General features: G+C 29.2%; 2 protein-coding genes and 1 non-coding gene across 3 annotated transcripts; 1 reads left to right on the forward strand and 2 right to left on the reverse strand.

Moving 5' to 3' along the window:
* Positions 1–3,678: 3,678 nt before the first annotated feature.
* On the reverse strand, positions 3,679–4,929 carry LOC103827778 (ras-related protein RABA1c). Its single transcript, XM_009103326.3, has 2 exons — positions 4,529–4,929; positions 3,679–4,290 (listed from the first exon to the last, which is right to left on the reverse strand). The coding sequence occupies exons 1-2, from the start codon at positions 4,747–4,749 to the stop codon at positions 3,861–3,863; spliced, it is 651 nt and encodes a 216-aa protein (XP_009101574.1). The 5' UTR covers positions 4,750–4,929; the 3' UTR covers positions 3,679–3,860.
* Positions 4,930–5,125: 196 nt separating this feature from the next.
* On the reverse strand, positions 5,126–5,197 carry TRNAG-UCC. Its single transcript has one exon. It is a non-coding gene; the product is annotated as a tRNA-Gly (tRNA).
* On the forward strand, positions 5,181–15,169 carry LOC103827780 (protein STICHEL-like 4). The gene is made up of 6 exons (XM_009103327.3): positions 5,181–8,096; positions 8,366–8,585; positions 8,657–8,941; positions 9,011–9,365; positions 9,438–9,501; positions 9,959–15,169. The coding sequence occupies exons 1-6, from the start codon at positions 7,110–7,112 to the stop codon at positions 10,064–10,066; spliced, it is 2,019 nt and encodes a 672-aa protein (XP_009101575.2). The 5' UTR covers positions 5,181–7,109; the 3' UTR covers positions 10,067–15,169.
* Positions 15,170–24,793: the final 9,624 nt, after the last annotated feature.

Raw genomic sequence — 24,793 nt, forward strand, 5'->3', positions numbered from 1 at the left:
AGTTCAAATGAAATAAATTTATGGAATTCTAACTAAGTTTGACAAGTAAATATATTTGCCTAAAGAACAAATTTGTGGAAAATTTAGCAAAGTATAGCAAATTTGATTAAATTTGTGGTTCAATTTTTTTTTTTTGTGTTTCAAAAAAAAAAAGAAGAAGCAAATTTGAGTAAATCTGTGTACAAACAAATATGTTTAAAATAAAATAAAATTGCGGTAATATATTTATATTATAATAATTACATATTTATTTATTATGCAAATTAGGGATTCAACTGAAACATATTGAAGTGTGTCAACTTTAATTTTATCGGTCGCAAAAAACAAAAATATGAAAACAATTTTAGTAAATTTATGGAAAAAATAAATAAATCCATGGTTAATAAGTCAACTATTTTATGTGACTTTTTTAGCAAAAAAAAACTATTTTATGTGATTTTGATAGAAGAACTTTTTTTATGATAAATCATAACTTTTCATTTCTTTCTGTTCAACTGAAAATACAATAATGATAATGTTCTAAGTGAACTTTTTGCAAACAAATAAATCATGGATTAGATAGACATCAAACCAGCACTTAAAATAATAAGATTTATTATAGTAATAAAATTATAAATTTCTAATTTTTTTATTAATACTAGAAAATATGAGATTTGGAAGGATGTGAATTATATGATACGTTTTAAATTCATTTATAATAGATTTTTATATATAGACATCATATCTTCACATATTGTAATTTTATGATTAATTTTATATTTAAAATTATATTATCTATAATGTATTTAGTTATTTAGATTGATTTTAATTATATTAATATTAAGATTTTTCTTACTATTGCTAATATTAAAAAATATTAATTAATGCATGTTAATATATTAAATAATCTGATATGTTTTAAAACAATATTATGAGAAATCTTCTAATTAATATGAAAGTTAACATAAGTTTTTCAAATAAACAACACTAAAAATTAGTATATGAGGAATGCAATGGGTATCTGACTAATATTAACAATTTCTCAAATTAATGGACATTAAATTAACTTCTATTGGATAACTAATTGGTATTTCACTGTTGTGGATTCTCTTACTTTTAAAGCTGGTTTCTTGCAGTATATAAACCCTATGCCTCCTTATATACATCTAAGCAGCCACGGGCTTACTTCATACTTAATATCATTTCTGAAATTCTCTGATAAAAACTCTAAAGACCCAACAATGGCTTGCAAACTCCTTTGCCTCCTCATCCTCGTGACCTTCGTTTCTCAAGGTATTTATAATTCTTCATGCATTTATATCTTCTTCTTTTCGGGTGCACTTCATGCTATATACCATATCAAACTTATTATAGCAAAATAGTGTTCATTAGTAAGTTTTGACCCATGTAATGATATTATAACGTCATTCTAACAAAACTCTAGTTTAGATGTGTTCATATATCAAATCAAATTAGGACTTCAAGAAAAGAAACAAATTAATATTTTTCTTATACGATTTTTGCTTTAAACAGAAGAAAATGATAAAATATATTGCCTTTGAAAATTTGGAAGGATATGGGTGCGACCGTAGCAATCTAACTCTGAAACAATCAAAGACCGGCAACTTGTATAAGGACGTAACAGAGTGGGAAGTGAGAGTGACGAACCCATGTCCATGCGATTTCAAGAACGTAAAGTTGACGTGCACCGGTTTCAAATCGGTCTTACCCATCGATAAATCGGTGTTGTCGAAATCTGGTAAAGACTGTCTCCTAATCAACGGACAGTCTGTCGGGTATAAATCAGACTACGTCTTCAGATATGTGTGGGCCACTAGCTTCAACTTCAAGATCCTCGATGCCACAATCGCTTGCCCTTGAATTTGTTTTTAGCGCATGAAAATGATGATTTTGATATCTAATCCAATATTATCCACATCTTTAACTTGAGATAATTCTTTGACCAAAAAAAAACTTGAGATAATAAAGAATTAAAATAAAGCAATGAAGATAAATCCTTAAGATGAACTAAGAAGAAGACAAAATTTAAGTTTTTTTAATAGTTACACTGAAGCAAAGTTAAAAACAGAACCAAATCCTCAAAATCTATCTTTATGTCTCTCCCTTTTTTAGATAATAGAGTTATGGAAATTTGATATCAGAAACAAAATCATTTTCAAGCAAGAACACTGATAGATTTATATAAACAGAAATACATCAAAAGGACATTGAATCAACCACAATAATTTTTCATATTCGATTGACTGAATAAATAAACCATTAACACAAATAGATCTTATGGTAACATTATTTTTTTTTGTCAGCGGCAACATTAAAATTATATTTTGATATTTTATTAAAATTGTTTTATAATATAATGTTATATAGGCTTTATATCATCATAATTTATAATTTTATAATTGCTCAAAAAAATGAATTATATTTAAGAAATTTAGTCAAAAATTTCTGACATTTGTATTATACATATATCAAAATTCTAACTATATTAGATAAACTCAATCCATATAAATACTCAAGTTTTGACTGATTTTGCTGTTACCATCCACAAATACTAGATCTATGAATAATAGCGGTTTTTGGCATTCTACAACAATCACAAAAAATATTATAAATTCTTTTATATTGTTCCAAATCTTGCAAAATCAAAAGCTTGTTCCAGCTAAGCTAACGTTTTCGGTGATAAATAAAAATAAAAATTTTAAACTATATAAATATAAAAATAAAAATATTTTAAATGAGATAAAACAAATAATAATATATGTATATGTATATATATATATTAGATTTTAATTTTATTATAAAACTTTAAAACAAAAGTATTTGCTATAATTTTTAGACATTAATATATGTATACATATATATACCCAATATTCTTTTAAAAAAATTTGATACTATGATTTTATAAGTATAATTTTTATATTTATTATTATAATATAATTTAAATATTTTGATAATTATATAAAGTGTTAACATTGTTAATTTATTATTAAATTGTTGTTTTATTTGGTAGTCAACCAATCATAAGTACATCGCTTTATAACCGCAAACTCTTGCAGCCGTATGCATTTACACTAGAGACCCTCAGTATCACACCTTAGCAGCTGCAGTCTCAGTTCATACTTAATACAATTTCCTAAATCCTTTGATAAAATCTTCAAAGACCCAACAATAGCTTGCAATTGAAGGCAATTTCAGAACTTAAGAGTGCAATTATGAACATAATATATAAGACTGAAATCTAATATATAAGACTGAAATCTTAACTGATGGTTTAGCCGTTAGGTGAAAGGGATGTCAAATAGAAGAAGTTCCTTGGGCGTAGAATAAAGCTGCGGTAGAGGGTGTAAAGTCAAAGCTCTAGCCGACAGACTCGCTATTTTAGACCTAATAAGAGTTGACTAAACAGAGTATAACGATCCATACAGTATCATATACCGTTCACGATGGGCCGTTATTGCCTTCGGACCAGGATCACGTCGTCCTTTAGACCCCTAATTCACTGACCGGCTAACAAGGTCATGGTCTAACTAATGCTACCAGACCAGAACAAAGTCAAAGCATTTTAAAATAAACATTTCATATATATATGTGTATATTTATGTTGATTGATATGCACAAATTCATGTGTATATTTATGTTGATACATATATGTATTGAGTTTTGTCATCAACGAAATCATTTTTCAAGCAAGAGCATTGATAAATTTATATAATAAACAGAGAAATACATGACAAGGACATTTTAATAAACCTAAAGCAATCTTTCAATATTCGAATGACTTTGAATAAATAAACAGTTAACAAAAACCGAGATCCTCCGGTCGTTAACATTAAAACAATAACCACTCACTCACTCTCTTATTAGTTCGAACAACATCCAGCTTTCTTGACAGCAGAAACATCTTTACCAATTTCGATCTTGTCTCCTCTCGACGGGGCGTTAGCTGACTCGCTAGCTGCTTCCATGGCCTTTTTACTCACAATACTGTGGATCTGAGTGAGGACTTGCGCGAAAGCGTCCTCGACGTTCGTGGACTCAAGAGCAGAGGTTTCCATGAAGCAAAGAGACTCTTTCTCGGCGAATGACTTGGCGTCGTCTGTCTGAACAGCCACGAGGTGGCGGAGATCAGATTTGTTGCCCACGAGCATGACTACGATGTTGGGATCAGTGTGGTTTCTGAGTTCTTTGAGCCACGTCTCCACGTTTTCGAATGTGGAGTGTCGGGTTACGTCGTAGACAAGAAGCGCTCCAACAGCTCCTCGGTAATACGCGCTAGTGATGGCTCGGTACCTATTAAAATGAATCCATTAGAAACATTAGAATCTATTTAATTACACAGACCAATCTAGCTCTCTTACATAACTAATCGTTGGATCTAAGACAGAACCCACATGTTTGTTTGTTTTTTTTTCTAGCTGTATAAATACAAATCCAGATCTGTAAAGCCAATGAATGAATCTACTATGACCAATTAACAAAGATCTAATCGAATCCAAGATAATGAGGACAATGGAGAAAGAGAAGAGACCTTTCTTGACCAGCAGTATCCCAAATCTGGGCTTTGATGACTTTATCATCAACATTCAAACTCCGAGTCGCGAACTCGACTCCGATGGTGGATTTGGACTCGAGACTAAACTCGTTCTTGGTGAACCGTGAAAGCAGATTAGACTTGCCAACACCGGAATCACCGATGAGGACAACCTTGAAAAGGTAATCGTATTCATCGTCTGCTTTGTAACCAGCCATTTGGATTCGATTAAGGCAAAAGCAACAAGAGGGAGATAGATCAGAATGCTTTTTTTTTTTTTTTCAAAAGTTTTAAAACCCTTCACGAGATTTACGGCTTCGTTGTATCTCTGAGATCTTTTCGATTTCTACAGAGAGAGAGAGAGACGCGGAATTGAAACCGAAACGAGAAAGAGATAAAGCCTAAAGGACTTGTGTTGTGTCTTTTTAGAAAAGTTTGTTGAATTAAATTTACTAAAACACCCTGCTCACGCGTTTGGATCTTAATCTTTAGCTAGTTGCTTCATTGGAACAATGACTATTTTCGTCATTTCATCAGATCTTATCTTTTATGTTTTTTTTTTTGAAAAAACTTCAAATGTTAAAAATGAGTAAATGCGTCTGCCGGGAGTCGAACCCGGGTCTATTGCTTGGAAGGCAATTATCCTAACCGTTGGACTACAGACGCTTTTGTGCTTCTTGTTTTTTAATCTTACGTCAAACTAATAAGTGTAATCTTAATTGATACCTTTTCTCATTTCCTTGTAATTTTATCTTTTAACTTTCTTGCATTTGTTAAAAGACACCTAAGATTGTGGTGGGATGAAAGAGGTTTGCAAAAAAACACCTAAGATTTTACTTGGAAATTCATACCTGGACCTATTGAGTACTCTGTGACCAGTTTGTTTCAGATCCAACCTGAGATTAGATTTGAACCCAACAAATTTACCCTTTGTTATTTAATAAAAGTAACTTAACCAATCACACAAGATACTAAAGAGAATATATATGTGTGTTCCACAAAAAAAAGAAAGAGAATATATATATATATATATCAAAAAAATTCAAATAGTTTTAAATTTTACACAGAAGGTTGTAAAGTTAATTATAAAGAAAAAAACTAAACAGTTACTATATGTTGAAAAAGAGGGAGTATTTTTCCTATGATCAAAATGAATAGCTCTTATTGTTGGTTAAAAAGGCTAAACATAATTGTCAAAACTGAATACCTTCTGGTTGGAATAGAGATAGTATAAAACTGAGTAGCTTCTTGTTGTTGGTCAAAAATGCTAAAACATAATTGTCTTTTTAACTTTTTAACTTTTGACGAGTACACAGAAGATTCGACTTGCTTTTCAAACTCTATAGTCTATAAGATTCCGAACAAATCACACAAAAAAAGGCTAGCAAAATTCAAAGGTCTCGAAGTCTTTGGTCTCAGATTTTGTCAAATACCAAACAACATTTTATTTTATTGAGTCAATTTTTTTTTTTTGTTAGCCTTAATTGCTTCTTTATTTGTTGTATTTTATTGTTCCACTCCACGCAAACAGACAAAACCGCTTTATTTGGCAATGTGCTCTGCTTCCTCTCAGAATGCCTCTGAGTTCGTGTCTGTAAACAGATCTCAAAAAACCCTTCACTTTTCTCTCTCTAGATTCGCACTCTTTCTCTCTCTCTCTCTCTCTCTCTAAAAGTTAAAAAAAGACACAACCCATTGAAATCACTCTGTCCCTCGCTCTCGAAGACAGCGTATTTCTTGCTTTCTTACCCATCTGACCAAAAAAGAAAAAACTATCGCTTTCTCCAGAGAAACTCTCTCTCAGTTTCTTCATGTGAATGTTTGGTTATAGGAAAAGTAGAGAGACATCCGTGACTTCTTTCGGAAACGGTGTCGTTCTCTTATTCCCTTCTTTTCACTGCTCATTGCTCTGTGGTGGATTACCACTTCAGTTTTGCCTTTTGTCTTCGGTCTCAATTATAAATGAATCTTCGACTGATTCTCTATTCCTCCAAGCTGTTTGTTTATGGTAAGTTCAGCGAATCTTGAGGGGAAACTAGAGCTATTATTACCAAATTCGGAAAGATCAAAGATTTTTTCAGACAAGAAAAATGAGATACAGTTCGGTTCGGTTCTTCTTCTGTCAAAGAAAACAGAACAGTCCTTCTTCTGATCAATGACTACTACGACTAAGGTTGAGCATCTTCGTAACCATATTCATTTAACCAACTGTATCCACTTGAAGAATCATATGCACAACAACAACAACAACAACAACAAACAGAGTTCGGTTTTAACAGACCGGTCTCTTCTCATGAGAGACCTCGTCCTTCTTCAGAGGTCAAGGTCACTCAGAGACCCATCAGCAAGCCCGAGGATGAAAGAAGATAACAAGGAAGGAAAAAGATGATCTACTTATAAGAATGTGGTTAGTAAACCTGGTCTTAGGTTGTGTAGTTCGTCTCCAATAGTGAGTTTTGGTGGTGGTGGTGGTACATCTAAAGTGACTCCTTCTGTTGAAAAGCTTGATGGGTTGAGTAGGAAGAAGAGTTATCGAGTTCAGAAGTACGAGGAAGAAGGAGGACATGGAGAACAGAACATGGCTACAGCTGTTCCTAGACATGGTTGTGGACTTCCGTTTAACTGGTCTAGGATTCATCACAGAGGCAAGACTATTCTTGATATAGCTGGAAAGAGTTTATCTTGTGGAATGTCAGATTCAAAAGGGAGGAAAGGGTTAAACGATACGCCAATCTCCTCTTTGCCTCTTTTAGTAGATAGTGAAGGGTGGCAGCATGATTACACAGGAGAATTAGGTATCTTCGCTGACGATCTGCTCAACAATGGAAAAGATTCAGACTTCAGTGAAAATAGCAGCCGTAGAAACGCTCGTCTCCATCAGAGTTTTACTCAGAAGTATGGACCAAGAACTTTTAGTGATCTCGTGGGGCAGAGTCTGGTGGTGCAAGCTTTGTCTAACGCTGTTGCTAAACGAAGAGTGGGACTTCTCTACGTCTTCCACGGTCCGAACGGAACAGGGAAGACCTCATGTGCTCGAGTTTTCGCTAGAGCGTTGAATTGTCACTCAATGGAACAGTCAAAGCCCTGCGGTGTATGCAGCTCGTGTGTTTCGTATGATAACGGTAAGAACAGGAACATTCGAGAGATGGGTCCTGTGAAAAGTTTCGACTTCGAGAGTCTGTTCATAAAGAAGAGGCAGAAGCACCACCTTGTGTTGATATTCGATGATTGCGATACTATGTCGACGGATTGTTGGAATGCGCTTTCGAAAGTCGTGGACCGTGCACCTCGCCGTGTGGTTTTCCTTCTTGTCTGCTCGAGTCTTGATGTGTTGCCTCACGTTGTTGTGTCGAGGTGTCAGAAGTTCTTTTTCCCTAAGCTTAAGGACGCTGATATCGTCGGTTCTTTGCAAGGGGTTGCGTTGAAGGAAGAGATTGAGATTGAGGAAGATGCGTTGAAGCTTGTTGCTTTGAGATCAGATGGTTCTTTGAGAGATGCTGAGATGACTCTAGAACAGCTGAGTTTGCTTGGGACGAGGATCTCTCTTCCTTTAGTTCAAGAAATGGTAATGATCCTAACATTTTTTCTAAAGATTCAAATTTATTTCAATAGTCTTCTTTGTCATATACAGTATAATCTCTTTAAATTAATACTCTATAAATTAATATACACTAAAAATCTCTATAAAATAATATAATTTTATAGTCCCAAATTGAATTTTTGGTTCAATTAGTATATCGATAAATTAATAAAAAAATTATAGTTTTGATGTAAAAATTTATAGAGCTTTCGCTGTATGTTTTTTTTATACATTATATGTTGTTGTTTTTTAAGGTTGGTTTAATCTCCGATGAGAAGTTGGTAGATCTTCTTGATCTAGCTTTATCCGCGGATACTGTGAACACAGTGAAGAATCTGAGAACAATAATGGAAACTGGAGTAGAACCGTTAGCTTTAATGTCGCAGCTCGCAACAGTCATAACCGATGTCCTTGCCGGAAGCTATGATTTCACTAAAGAAGAGTGTAAAAGAAAGTTTTTCAGACGACAACCATGTGAGTTTCAAATCTTGTCTTCATTTTCTAAATGGGAAGTATAATAACTAATTTTGTTGTTGTTGTTGTAGTGAGTAAAGAAGATATGGAGAAGCTGAGACGAGCTTTGAAAACGTTGTCTGAATTAGAAAAGCAGTTGAGAGTCTCAAACGATAAAGTAACTTGGCTCACTGCTGCATTGCTCCAGCTAGCTCCTGATCAACGCTACTTGGTTCCGCCTAGTCCTTGTAACAACGCTGCACCTAGACCTTCGGTTGAAGATATTTGGTTAGCTGTGATAGAGGATGTCCGAGTTAATGGTTTAAGAGAGTTTCTTTATAGGGAAGGGAAGATCTTTTCTATTAGTATCGGTTCAGGTAAAAAAAAGACTTTTCTTGAACTGTGTTATGTTTGATAATGATTATAACTTTCAAGTGTGTTTGCAGCTCCTACGGTGGAGTTAATGTTCAACTCGCCTGTAACGAAATTAACGGCTGAGAATTTTAGAGATCATATTCTGAGAGCGTTTGAGGCTGTTCTTGGTTCTCCTGTCACTCTAGCGATAAGAATAGAATCAAAGAAAGACCTGAAAAACGTTGGTTCGTCGTCGTTAAGAAGCGAGATCGTTGAATTGGAGGATGAGACTGAATCTGATAGAAGGAAAGACTTGGAAGCGAGCCAGAAACAGAGCATTGTGAGAGGAAAAGCGTCGTTGGGTCAGGTGATAAAGCAAGCTGAAGGAAACAGTTGGTCGAAACGCAAAGCGATGCTGATTGCAGATAAGCTTGAACATGAGAATCTGTAAGAATATTATTAACCGACATTTGTTTTTTTTTTTGAACATTTGGTAACATTGTTTAAGTTTTGTTACAGGAGACTTGAATCCAGTTCAAGAAGCTTGATATGTTGGAAATCGTCGAGAAGCGTACGTCGCAAGGTAATCAAATACACAACTTAGGCCTCGCATTTTACCCAGACATGAACATCCGAACTGAAACTGACTCGAAAATACCTGACCCGAAACCGAACAAAAAATTTATAAGTATCTAGTTGATCCAAAAGAATTGGAACAGAAAGAAATGATCCAAATAGATCTCAAACCAAAAAGAACCGACCCAATAAAAATCTATTCATACCCGATCTAAAACCTTATGAACTTAAAAATTACATGTATTTTTTACTTATAAACCCGAACCGACTCAGACTCAAGAGGAATCATGAACCGAAAATTTCCAAGTATTTAATTAGGTCCAAATCTCTAACTTCCGAAGAACCAATGCAAACCTAATTTGAAGATTCGAACGTCCATGCCTAACACAACCTTTATTGTCTCAATACGTAATTTTTAATTTTTTTCTTTAAAGTTTTCTAAAATGAAAATTATTGAATTGTAGGTATCGAGATTGAAGAAGGTGAGGAGAAGAAGAGTACGACTACATTCGTTGTTGAAGATTGTCATGTGTGGGAAAAGTTTATCAACGGCATCCCCTTCTAGGTTTTAAGATGGGTTTTTTTCTAGTACTAGTATGAAGATAAGCTGTTCGTCCTTCGTTTTTCTTATCTTCTTTAGGCAGATATTTAATGTAATTTTTTGTATTTTTTCTTGTTTTGGGTAAGTAATCTTTGTAGCTGTATTTTTTTAAAAAAGTATTTTCTTTCCACAACTATAAGCAACGATTCGGATGTGAATCATAGTGGATGGTGATTTCGGATATGGCGCACCACTTTTTATGACGATGGTAATGATTTTTATGATTATGTATATGATCAATAAGTTATCCAACAAAAGTCTCTTGACAAACAGGGAACTAAACGAAAATATCGAACGCTTTAACCCTAGAATTTTGCTTTTGGTTTGTGTAATGATTTACCAAATCCGTTTAACGTGGGAACGGTTCGTTTCTCTCTTTTAACGTTTAAGTATAACTATGTGGATGTCGGCGAATTCACGAGACACGAGTATAAATATTCTTTGAGAAATATCATATTTTGTATTTAAATTTAATTATAAGATTAAATATGTTCTTTAACATCCAGATATGAGATATGCTTAGTTTTTTTCAAAAATTAATGCTAAAGAAAACACAGAACACAAGACGATAAATATTAACTATCTCATGAATATATAAATGATTTTATTTTGAACTTGTATGCAAATACAAATAATTTTATCAAAAAATACATATAATTATGTCATAATATAGTTAAGCCGGTGATAACGCTTTTGAAACAGACACACAATGAGCCCATACTTCATCTCTTTTCTGTAAATATTTTGATTCGTTTCCAATTAAACTAGGTCTATCCGCGATATATTTGACAAGGGTGTCGTGACACTCTTTTCCTTCTTGTATAAGCTCCTGGCAACAAGGAATGGATACAACTCCATTACCAAAAACTTGAGAAATGATATTGAGCGCACACTTTGGACTGATTTTAACAACACATTGATCCCATAATTTTTTGGGTTCATTTTCTTCTAAGGCTAATGAAGGAATACATGTACTCGCCACAACAAGAACAACAAAAGACATCATAATAATGTTAAGCTTGGCCATGGTTTTTTGGCTATATGGGGAGTTAATGTTTAATTTTTCTCAATATAGAATAAGAAAATAGCTTTTAAATTTATGATCTGGTTTGAATAAACGATGATAATCCTATTTATAGATATGAATAATCAATATTAAACATTTATTGTAGAGAAATAACTTTGCTTTTGACGGTTTTAGTTCATTAAAATTTGTTAAGTTACATTTTTCTTGATGAAGTTATTAATTGTTTAAGTTAATCATTTATAAACAATTAAATTAGAATTCTTGTAATATAGAAATAAAGACACAAAAAGAAAGTGTTTAAATCAAATAACAAAGCAAAAAACACTTCCTTTAAACTTTTAAAATACTTAGAAAGTGTTTAAATCAAGTTATTAGATAGTCAATAAACACATATAGCTCAAAAAAAAATTTTAATAAAGAAAATAATATTTCAAAATCAGACCCTAATAATACCACAATACTATAACATATGTCACCAAGCTCTAAGCCAATGTCTATCATGGGTTAATCTACATTTACTCATCTATGTTGAAAATAATTCAATTTTAGTAAAACTAAATTTACATCATTTAGAAATGTTTATTATTACATGATTTCAATTTCTTTTCCATCAAAATATTTTTATAAAAACTTTAAATTATTTTAAAAATCTACTGAACAAGAAGACTTACAAAGAAGTCTTCTCAGAGAAGAATTCTTCGTACTCACACGGAGGGTTGTAATAGTAAAACTCAATACATGTTTTTTGTTTGGTCATAAGGATGTTGTTTTTATTTTACTAGCCTTTTGAGTAACTTTAGCATTTGATTGAATTTAGGGTACACTTTTGTATTGAAAATAAAGTTTTGAGTTATTTTTGGTAATTTAGCCTAATTTTATTTTATCTATTTTATAATTTCAATATGCAGAGATGGTTATGACTCCATTGGGATAAAAAAAAAATACAAATTTCAGTTTTTATACAAAAATAATATGTAAAATCTGTATAACAATTTCTTTAATAAAAAACCAAAATAAAAATGAAAACATTGATTCAAAGTTAACCTTGCGATATTAGATTTTATCCGTTTATAACCTACATAATAGTTTAATTACTAGATATATTTCGAAAGAAAACTTATGTCTTTCATATTAAACATATAAATAAAATACACATACTTACATAAATTAATTAATTGAAATATATATTCTTGAAGATATATTTTAGTAAAGAAGAGCCCTTTTAAAAACGCTTTATGGTACTGTTTTGAGGTGCGACTACCGTTGTATTTGGTTCATCTTTCAATCATAATTAAAAATATTTTTTATTAATTATTAAAAAAACATATGTAAATCTTTTTGTAAACTCCAATTTTTTTAAATGGAAAACGTTGTGCGACCAATTGCAAGAGATATCTTAAATGTAATAAGCCTGTTGCGATCTTTTGTTGTCGTGAAAGGCTAGAGTCTTATGATTTCAAATAAAATATGTGTTTTCATATTTTGCTATTTAAGTTAATTAAAATTGTGAGTACATAAAAAATTTAAATAAGTTTTTTTTTTATAATTTGGGATTACACCTTTTTATTTTGTATTCAAAAGTGAGAAAAGAATGAAATAATGGTAAAGAAATCATGCAACACAAGACGATAAGTTTAAATATCTCATGAATATATAGATTATTTTATTTTAAACTTGTATGCAAATCCAAATAATTTTATCAAAATTATATATAATTATGTCATAATATAATTAAGCCGGTGATAACGCTTTAGACACAGACACACAATGAGCCCATACTTCATCTCTTTTCTGTAAATATTTGGATTCGTTTCTAATTAAACTAGGTCTATCCGCGATTTATTTGACAAGGGTGTCATGACACTCTTTTCCTTCTTGTACAAGCTCCTGGCAACAAGGAATGGATACAACTCCATTACCAAAAACTTGAGAAATGATATTGAGCGCACACTTTGGACTGATTTTAACAACACATTGATCCCATAACTTTTTGGGTTCATTTTCTTCTACGGCTAATGAAGGAATACATGTATTCGACACAATTAGAACAACAAAAGACACCATAATAATGTTAAGCTTGGCCATGGTTTTATGGTTATATGGGGAGTTAATTTTTAATTTTTCTCAATATAGAATAAGAAAATAGCTTTTAAATTTATGATATGGTTTGAATAAACGATGATAACCCTATTTATAGATATGAATAATCAATATTAAACATTTATTGTTGAAAAATAACTTTGCTTTTGATGGTTTTAGTTCATTAAATTTGTTAAGTTACATTTTTCTTGATGAAGTTATTAATTGTTTAAGTTAATCATTTATAAATAATTAAATTAGAATTCTTATAATATAGAAATAAAGACACAAAAAGAAAGTGTTTAAATCAAATAACAAAACAAAAACACTTCCTTAAACTTTTAAGATACTTAGAAAGTGTTTAAATCAAGTTAGTAGATAGTCAATAAACACATATAGCTCAAAAGAAAATTTTAAAAAAGAAAATAATGTTTCAAAATCAAACCCTAATAATACCAACAATGCTATAACATATGTTACCAAGCCCTAAACCAATGACTATCATGAGTTAATCTACATTCACTCATCTATGTTGAAAATAATTCAATCTTAGTAAAACTAAATTTACATCATTTAGAAATGTTTATTATTACATGATTTCTATTTTTTTCCCATCAAAATATTTTTATAAAAATTTTAAATTATTTTAAAAATCTACTGAACAAGAAGACTTACAAAGAAGTCTTCTCTAAGAAGACTTCTTTGTACTCACACGGAGGGTTATAATAGTAAAACTCAATACATGTTTTTTGTTTGGTCATAAGAATGTTGTTTTTATTTCACTAGCCTTTTGAGTAACTTTAGCATTTGATTGAATTTAGGGTACACTTTTGTATTGAAAATCAAGTTTTGAGTCATTTTGGATAATTTCCCCTAATTTTATTTTATCCATTTTATAATTTCAATATGCAGAGATGGTTATGACTCCATTGGGATAAAAAAAAATACAAATTTCAGTTTTTATACAAAAATAATATGTAAAATCTGTATAACAATTTCTTTAATAAAAAACCAAAACAAAAATGAAAACATTGATTAAAAGTTAACCTTGCGATATTAGATTTTATCCGTTTATAACCTACATAATAGTTTAATTACTAGATATATTTCGAAAGAAAACTTACATCTTTCATATTAAACATATAAATAAAATACACATACTTACATAAATTCATTAATTGAAATATATATTTTTGAAGATATCTTTTAGTAAAATAGAGCCCTTTTAAAAATGCTTTATGGTACTGTTTTGAGGTGCGACTACCGTTGTATTTGGTTCATCTTTCAATCATAATTCAAAATATTTTTTATGAATTATTAAAAAAACATATGTAAATTTTTTTGTAAACTCCAATTTTTTAATGGAAAACGTTGTGCGACCAATTGCAAGAGATATCTTAAATGTAATAAGCCTGTTGCGATCTTTTGTTGTCGTGAAAGGCTAGAGTCTTATGATTTCAAATAAAATATGTGTTTTCATATTATGCTATTTAAGTTAATTAAAATTGGGAGTACATAAAAATTTCAAATAAGTTTTCTTTTTTAATTTGGGATTACACCTTTTTATTTGGTATTCAAAAGTGAGAATATAATGAAATAATGGTAAAGAAAACATGCAACACAAGGCGAAAAGTATTAAATATCTCATGAATTTATAAATGATTTTATTTTAAACTTGTATGAAAAAACAAATTATTTTATCAAAATTACATACAATTACGTCATAATATAATTAAGCCGGTGATAACGCTTTTGAAACAGACACACAATGAGCCCATACTTCATCTCTTTTCTGTAAATATTTGGATTCTTTTCCAACTAAACTAGGTCTATCCGCGATATATTTGATAAGGGTGTCATGACACTCTTTTCCTTCTTGTACAAGCTCCTGGCAACAAGGAGTGGATACAACTCCATTGCCAAAAACTTGAGAAATGATATTGAGCGCACACTTTGGACTAATTTTAACAACACATTGATCCCATAACTTTTTGGGTTCATTTTCTTGTACGGCTAATGAAGGAATACATGTACTCGCCACAACTAGAACAACAAAAGACACCATAATAATGTTAAGCTTGGCCATGGTTTTTTTGGCTATATGGAGAGTTAATGTTTAATTTTTATCAATATAGAATAAGAAAATAGCTTTAAATTTATGATCTGGTTTGAATAAACGATTATAACCCTATTTATAGATATGAATAATCAATATTAAATATTTATTGTTGAGAAATAACTTTGCTTTTGACGGTTTTTAGTTCATTAAAATTTGTTAAGTTACATTTTTCTTGATGAAGTTATTAACTGTTTAGATAATCATTTATAAGCAATTAAATTAGAATTCTTGTAATATAGAAATAAAGACACAAAAAGAATTTATACAAGTATTTAAATTCCAACTAATAAACTACTGAATATTATTGTTGTCAGCAACATATATTTTGGTGGTTTTATATCAACTTACTAACAAAAACCAAAAGTACAGTCTAACATGTGATAAGTCTCAAAAATGATTGTAATATTAATGTTCGAGTATATATGAACATATATCACTCTGGGGTTAAAAGAAAGAGTTTCAGATTTTATATTTTCCTTATTTCGTGATGTAGGATGCTTGTTAATAATTTTATATTTTCCATTTTATAATTTCATTATGCAGAGATGGTTATGAGTTAAACATGATTCCATTAGGATAAACACTTTCAAATATCAATTCTTCATACAAAAATAATATGTAAAATCGGTATAATAATTTCTTTAATAAAAAACCAAAATAAAAATGAAAACATTGTTTCAAAGTTAAGCTTGCGAAATTAAATTTTATCTGTTTATAACTTACATAATAGCTTAATTACAAGATATATTTCGCAAAAAACTTATGTGTTTCATATTAAACATATAGAAAACATATATATATACTTTGGTTCATCTTTCGATTATAATTCATATAATTTTTTATGATTTTATTAAAAAAACATATTTAATTTTTTTTTGTAAACTCCAATTTTTTTAATGGAAAACATTGTGCAACCAATTTCAAGAGATATCTTAAATGTAATAAGCATGTTGCGATCTTTTGTTGTCGTGAAAGGCTAGAGTCTTATGATTTCAAATAAAATATGTGTTTTCATATTATGCTATTTAAGTTAATTTAAATTGTGAGTACATAAAAATTTCAAAAAAGTTTTTTTTTTTAATTTGGGATTACACCTTTTTATTTGGTATTCAAAATTGAGAATATAATGAAATAATGGTAAAGAAAACATGCAACACAAGGCGAAAAGTATTAAATATCTCATGAATATTTAAATGATTTTATTTTAAACTTGTATGAAAAAACAAATTATTTTATCAAAATTACATATAATTACGTCATAATATAATTAAGCTGGTGACAACGCTTTTGAAACAGACACACAATGAGCCCATACTTCATCTCTTTTCTGTAAATATTTGGATTCATTTCCAATTAAACTAGGTCTATCCGCGATATATTTGATAAGGGTGTCATGACACTCTTTTCCTTCTTGTACAAGCTCCTGGCAACAAGGAATGGATACAACTCCATTTGCAAAAACTTGAGAAATGATATTGAGCGCACACTTTGGACTGATTTTAACAACACATTGATCCCATAACTTTTTGGGTTCATTTTCTTCTACCGCTAATGAAGGAATACATGTACTCGCCACAACTAGAACAACAAAAGACACCATAATAATGTTAAGCTTGGCCATGGTTTTTTTGGCTATATGGAGAGTTAATGTTTAATTTTTCTCAATATAGAATAAGAAAATAGCTTTTAAATTTATGATCTGGTTTGAATAAACGATGATAACCCTATTTATAGATATGAATAATCAATATTAAACATTTATTGTTGAGAAATAACTTTGATTTTGAAGGTTTTTACTTCATTAAACTTTGTTAAGTTACATTTTTCTTGATGAAGTTATTAATTGTTTAGGATAATCATTTATAAACAATTAAATTAGCATTCTTGTAATATAGAAATAAAGACACAAAAAGAATTTATACAGGTATTTAAATTCCAACTAATAAACTACTGAATATTGTTGTTGTCAGCAACATATATTTTGGTGGTTGTATATCAACTTAGTAACAAAAACAAAAAGTACAGTCTAACATGTGATAAGTCTCAAAAATGATTGTAGAATTAATGTTTGAGTATATATGAAAATATATCACTCTAGGGTTAAAAGAAAGAGTTTCAGATTTTATATTTTCTTTATTTCGTGATGTAGGATGCTTGTTAATAATTTTATATTTTCCATTTTATAATTTCATTATGCAGAGATGGTTATGAGTTAAACATGATTCCATTAGGATAAACACTTACAAATATCAATTCTTCATACAAAAATAATATGTAAAATCTGTATAATAATTTCTTTAATAAAAAACCAAAATAAAAATGAAAACATTGTTTCAAAGTTAAGCTTGCGAAATTAAATTTTATCTGTTTATAACTTACATAATAGTTTAATTACAAGATATATTTCGCAAAAAAACTTATGTGTTTCATATTAAACATATAGAAAACATATATATATATATAAATATAATTTGGTTCATCTTTCGATTATAATTCAAATAAATTTTTATGATTTTATTAAAAAACATATGTTAATTGTTTTGTAAACTCTAATTTTTTAAATGGAAAACGTTGTGCGACCAATTGCAAGAGATATCTTAAATGTAATAAGCCTGTTTTGATCTTTTGTTGTCGTGAAAGGCTAGAGTCTTATGATTTCAAATAAAATATGTGTTTCCATATTATGCTATTTAAGTTAATTAAAATTGTGAGTACATAAAAATTTCAAATAAGTTTTTTTTTTTAATTTGGGATTACACCTTTTTATTTGGTATTCAAAAGTGAGAATATAATGAAATAATGGTAAAGAAAACATGCAACACAAGGCGAAAAGTATTAAATATCTCATTAATATATAAATGATTTTATTTTAAACTTTTATGAAAAAACAAATTATTTTATCAAAATTACATATAATTACGTCATAATATAATTAAGCCGGTGATAACGCTTTTGAAACAGACACACAATGAGCCCATACTTCATCTCTTTTCTGTAAATATTTGGATTCATTTCCAATTAAACTAGGTCTATCCGCGATATATTTGATAAGGGTGTCATGACACTCTTTTCCTTCTTGTACAAGCTCCTGGCAACAAGGAATGGATACAACTCCATTGCCAAAAACTTGAGAAATGATATTGAGCGCACACTTTGGACTGATTTTAATAACACATTGATCCCATAACTTTTTGGGTTCATTTTCTTCTACGGCTAATGAAGGAATACATGTACTCGCCACAACTAGAACAACAAAAGACACCATAATAATGTTAAGCTTGGTCATGGTTTTTCTGGCTATATGGAAAGTTAATGTTTAATTTTTCTCAATATAGAATAAGAAAATAGCTTTTAAATTCATGATCTGGTTTAAATAAACTATGATAACCCTATTTATAGATATGAATAATCAATATTAACATTTATTGTTGAGAAATAACTTTGATTTTGAAAGTTTTTACTTCATTAATATTTGTTAAGTTACATTTTTCCTGATGAAGTTACTAACTGTTTAGGATAATCATTTATAAACAATTAAATTAGCATTCTTGTAATATAGAAATAAAGACACAAAAAGAATTTATACAGGTATTTAAATTCCAACTAATAAACTACTGAATATTGTTGTTGTCAGCAACATATATTTTGGTGGTTGTATATCAACTTACTAACAAAAACTAAAAGTACAGTCTAACATGTGATAAGTCTCAAAAATGATTGTAATATTAATGTTTGAGTATATATGGACATATATCACTCTGGGGTTAAAAGAAAGAGTTTCAGATTTTATATTTTCTTTATTTCGTGATGTAGGATGCTTGTTAATAATTTTATATTTTCCATTTCATAATTTCATTATGCAGAGATGGTTATGAGTTAAACATGATTCCATTAGGATAAACACTTACAAATATCAATTCTTCATACAAAAATAATATGTAAAATCTGTATAATAATTTCTTTAATAAAAAAACCAAAATAAAAATGAAAACATTGTTTCAAAGTTAAGCTTGCGAAATTAAATTTTATCTGTTTATAACTTACATAATAGTTTAATTACAAGATATATTTCGCAAAAAACTTATGTGTTTCATATTAAACATATAGAAAACATATATATATATATATATATATATATATATATACTTTGGTTCATCTTTCGATTATAATTCATATAATTTTTTATGATTTTATTAAAAAAACATATGTAAATTGTTTTGTAAACTCCAATTTTTTTAATGGAAAACGTTGTGCGACCAATTACAAGAGATATCTTAAATGTAATAAGCCTGTTGCGATCTTTTGTTGTCGTGAAAGGCTAGAGTCTTATGATTTCAAATAAAATATGTGTTTTCATATTATGCTATTTAAGTTAATTAAAATTGTGAGTACATAAAAATTTCAAATAAGTTTTTTTTTTTAATTTGGGATTACGCCTTTTTATTTGGTATTCAAAAGTGAGAATATAATGAAATAATGGTAAAGAAAACATGCAACACAAGGCGAAAAGTATTAAATATTTCATGAATATATAAATGATTTTATTTTAAACTTATATAAAAAACAAATTATTTTATCAAAATTACATATAATTACGTCATACTATAATTAAGCCGGTGATAACGCTTTTGAAACAGACACACAATGAGCCCATACTTCATCTCTTTTCTGTAAATATTTGGATTCATTTCCAATTAAACTAGGTCTATCCGCGATATATTTGATAAGGGTGTCATGACAGTCTTTTCCTTCTTGTACAAGCTCCTGGCAACAAGGAATGGATACAACTCCATTGCCAAAAACTTGAGAAATGATATTGAGCGCACACTTTGGACTGATTTTAACAACACATTGATCCCATAACTTTTTGGGTTCATTTTCTTCTACGGCTAATGAAGGAATACATGTACTCGCCACAACTAGAACAACAAAAGACACCATAATAATGTTAAGCTTGGCCATGGTTTTTTTGGCTATATGGAGAGTTAATGTTTAATTTTTCTCAATATAGAATAAGAAAATAGCTTTTAAATTTATGATATGGTTTGAATAAACGATGATAACCCTATTTATAGATATGAATAATCAATATTAAACATTTATTGTTGAGAAATAACTTTGCTTTTGAAGGTTTTAAGTTACATTTTTTTTTGATGAAGTTAATAACTGTTTAGGATAATCATTTATAAACAATTAAATTCGCATTCTTGTAATATTGAAATAAAGACACAAAAAGAATTTATACAAGTATTTAAATTCCAACTAATAAACTACTGAATATTGAGAAATAACTTTGCTTGTGACGGTTTTTAGTTCATTAAAATTTGTAAGTTACATTTTTCTTGATGCATGAAGTTATTAATTGTTTAGGATAATTATTTATAAACAATTAAATTAGAATTCGTCAAATATAGAAATAAAGACACAAAAAGAATTTATACAAGTATTTAAATTCCAACTAATAAACTACTGAATATTGTTTTGTCAGCAACATATATTTTGGTGGTTGTATATCAACTTACTAACGAAAACCAAAAGTACAGTCTAACATGTGATAAGCCTAAAAATTGATTGTAATATTAACGTTTGAGTATATATGAACATATATCACTCTGGGTTAAAAGAAAGAGTTTCAGATTTTATATTTTCTTTATTTCGTGATGTAGGATGTTTGTCAATTTTTTAATGTTTAAACATATAGATAACATACATATACTTTGGTTCATCTTTCAATCATAATTCAAAATATTTTTTAATGAATTGATTAAAAAAACATATGCAAATTTTTTGTAAACTGCAAAATTTTAAATGGAAATCGTTGTGCTATCAATTGCAAGAGATATTTTAAATATAATAAGCCTGTTGCGATCTTATGTTGTCGTGAAAGGCTAGAGTCTTGTGATTACAAATAAAATGTGTGTTTTGATATTTTTCTGTTTAGTTAATTAAAATTGTGAGTACAAAAAAATTTAGAATAATTTTTTTTTTCGGACTACACCTTTTTATTTGGTATTCAAAGTGAGAATTGAATGAAATAATGGTAAAGAAAACACACAACACAAGACGATAAGTATTAAATATCTCGTGAATATATAAATGATTTTATTTTAAAATTGTATGCAAATACAAATTATTTTATCAAAATTACATATAATTATGTCATTATTTAATTAAGCCGGTGACAATGCTTTTGAAACAGACACACAATGAGCCCATACTTCATCTCTTTTCTGTAAATATTTGGATTCGTTTCTAATTAAACTAGGTCTATCCGCGATATATTTGACAAGGGTGTCATGACACTCTTTTCCTTCTTGTACAAGCTTCTGGCAACAAGGAATGGATACAACTCCATTACCAAAAACTTGAGAAATGATATTGAGTGCACACTTTGGACTGATTTTAACAACACATTGATCCCATAACTTTTTGGGTTCATTTTCTTCTACGGCTAATGAAGGAATACATGAATTCGCCACAACTAGAACAACAAAAGACACCATAATAATGTTAAGCTTAGCCATGGTTTTTTGGCTGTATGGGGAGTTAATGTTTGATTTTTCTCAATATAGAATATGAAAATAGCTTTTAAATTTATGATCTGGTTTGAATAAACGATGATAACCCTATTTATATTAATGAATAATCAATATTAAACATTTATTGTTGAGACATAACTTTGCTTGTGACGGTTTTTAGTTCATTAAAATTTGTAAGTTACATTTTTCTTGATGCATGAAGTTATTAATTGTTTAGGATAATTATTTATAAATAATTAAATTAGAATTATTGTAATATAGAAATAAAGACAAATAAAGAATTTATACAAGTATTTAAATTCCAACTAATAAACTACTGAATATTGTTGTTGTCAGCAACATATATTTTGGTGGTTGTATATCAACTTACTAACGAAAACCAAAAGTACAGTCTAACATGTGATAAGCCTAATAATTGATTGTAATATTAACGTTTGAGTATATATGAACATATATCACTCTGGGGTTAAAAGAAAGAATTTCAGATTTTATATTTTCTTTATTTCGTGATATAGGATGCTTGTCAATTTTTTAATGTTGAAACATATAGATAACATACATATACTTTGGTTCATCTTTCAATCATAATCCAAAATATTTTTTAATGAATTGATTAAAAAAACATATGCACATTTTTTGTAAACTCCAAAATTTTAAATGGAAATCGTTGTGCGATCAATTGCAAGAGATATTTTAAATGTAATAAGTCTGTTGCGATCTTATGTTGTCGTGAAAGGCTAGAGTCTTGTGATTACAAATAAAATGTGTGTTTTGTTATTTTTCTGTTTAAGTTAATTAAAATTGTGAGTACAAAATTTTTTTGAATAATTCTTTTTTTGGACTACACCTTTTTATTTGGTATTCAAAGTGAGAATTGAATGAAATAATGGTAAAGAAAACACGCAACACAAGACGATAAGTATTAAATATCTCGTCATTATATAAATGATTTTATTTTAAAATTGTATGCAAATACAAATTATTTTATCAAAATTACATATAATTATGTCATTATTTAATTAAGCCGGTGACAATGCTTTTGAAACAGACACACAATGAGCCCATACTTCATCTCTTTTCTGTAAATATTTGGATTCGTTTCCAATTAAACTAGGTCTATCCGCGATATATTTGACAAGGGTGTCATGACACTCTTTTCCTTCTTGTACAAGCTCCTGGCAACAAGGAATGGATACAACTCCATTACCAAAAACTTGAGAAATGATATTGAGTGCACACTTTGGACTGATTTTAACGACACATTGATCCCATAACTTTTTGGGTTCATTTTCTTCTACGGCTAATGAAGGAATACATGAATTCGCCACAACTAGAACAACAAAAGACACCATAATAATGTTAAGCTTGGCCATGGTTTTTTGGCTATATGGGGAGTTAATGTTTGATTTTTCTCAATATAGAATATGAAAATAGCTTTTAAATTTATGATCTGGTTTGAATAAACGATGATAACCCTATTTATATTAATGAATAATCAATATTAAACATTTATTGTTGAGAAATAACTTTGCTTGTGACGGTTTTTAGTTCATTAAAATTTGTAAGTTACATTTTTCTTGATGCATGAAGTTATTAATTGTTTAGGATAATTATTTATAAATAATTAAATTAGAATTCTTGTAATATAGAAATAAAGACAAATAAAGAATTTATACAAGTATTTAAATTCCAACTAATAAACTACTGAATATTGTTGTTGTCAGCAACATATATTTTGGTGGTTGTATATCAACTTACTAACAAAAACCAAAAGTACAGTCTAACATGTGATAAGCCTAATAATTGATTGTAATATTAACGTTTGAGTATATATGAACATATATCACTCTGGGGTTAAAAGAAAGAGTTTCAGATTTTATATTTTCTTTATTTCGTGATGTAGGATGCTTGTCAATTTTTTAATGTTTAAACATATAGATAACATACATATACTTTGGTTCATCTTTCAATCATAATCCAAAATATTTTTTAATGAATTGATTAAAAAAACATATGCAAATTTTTTGTAAACTCCAAAATTTTAAATGGAAATCGTTGTGCGATCAATTGCAAGAGATATTTTAAATGTAATAAGTCTGTTGCGATCTTATGTTGTCGTGAAAGGCTAGAGTCTTGTGATTACAAATAAAATGTGTGTTTTGATATTTTTCTGTTTAAGTTAATTAAAATTGTGAGTACAAAAAATTTTGAATACTTTTTTTTTTGGACTACACCTTTTTATTTGGTATTCAAAGTGAGAATTGAATGAAATATTGGTAAAGAAAACACGCAACACAAGACGATAAGAATTAAATATCTCGTGAATATATAAATGATTTTATTTTAAAATTGTGTGCAAATACAAATTATTTTATCAAAATTAAATATAATTATGTCATTATATAATTAAGCCGGTGACAACGCTTTTGAAACAGACACACAATGAGTCCATACTTCATCTCTTTTCTGTAAATATTTGGATTCGTTTCCAATTAAACTAGGTCTATCCGCGATATATTTGACAAGGGTGTCATGACACTCTTTTCCTTCTTGTACAAGCTCCTGGCAACAAGGAATGGATACAACTCCATTACCAAAAATTTGAGAAATGATATTGAGCGCACACTTTGGACTGATTTTAACAACACATTGATCCCATAACTTTTTGGGTTCATTTTCTTCTACGGCTAATGAAGGAATACATGAATTCGCCACAACTAGAACAACAAAAGACACCATAATAATGTTAAGCTTGGCCATGGTTTTTTGGCTATATGAGGAGTTAATGTTTGATTTTCCTCAATATAGAATAAGAAAATAGCTTTTAAATTTTTGTTCTGGTTTGAATAAACGATGATAACCCTATTTATATATATGAATAATCAATATTAAACATTTATTGTTGAGAAATAACTTTGCTTGTGACGGTTTTTA

The sequence above is a fragment of the Brassica rapa genome, chromosome A06 (genome assembly GCF_000309985.2).
Source record: "Brassica rapa cultivar Chiifu-401-42 chromosome A06, CAAS_Brap_v3.01, whole genome shotgun sequence".
NCBI lineage: Eukaryota > Viridiplantae > Streptophyta > Magnoliopsida > Brassicales > Brassicaceae > Brassica > Brassica rapa.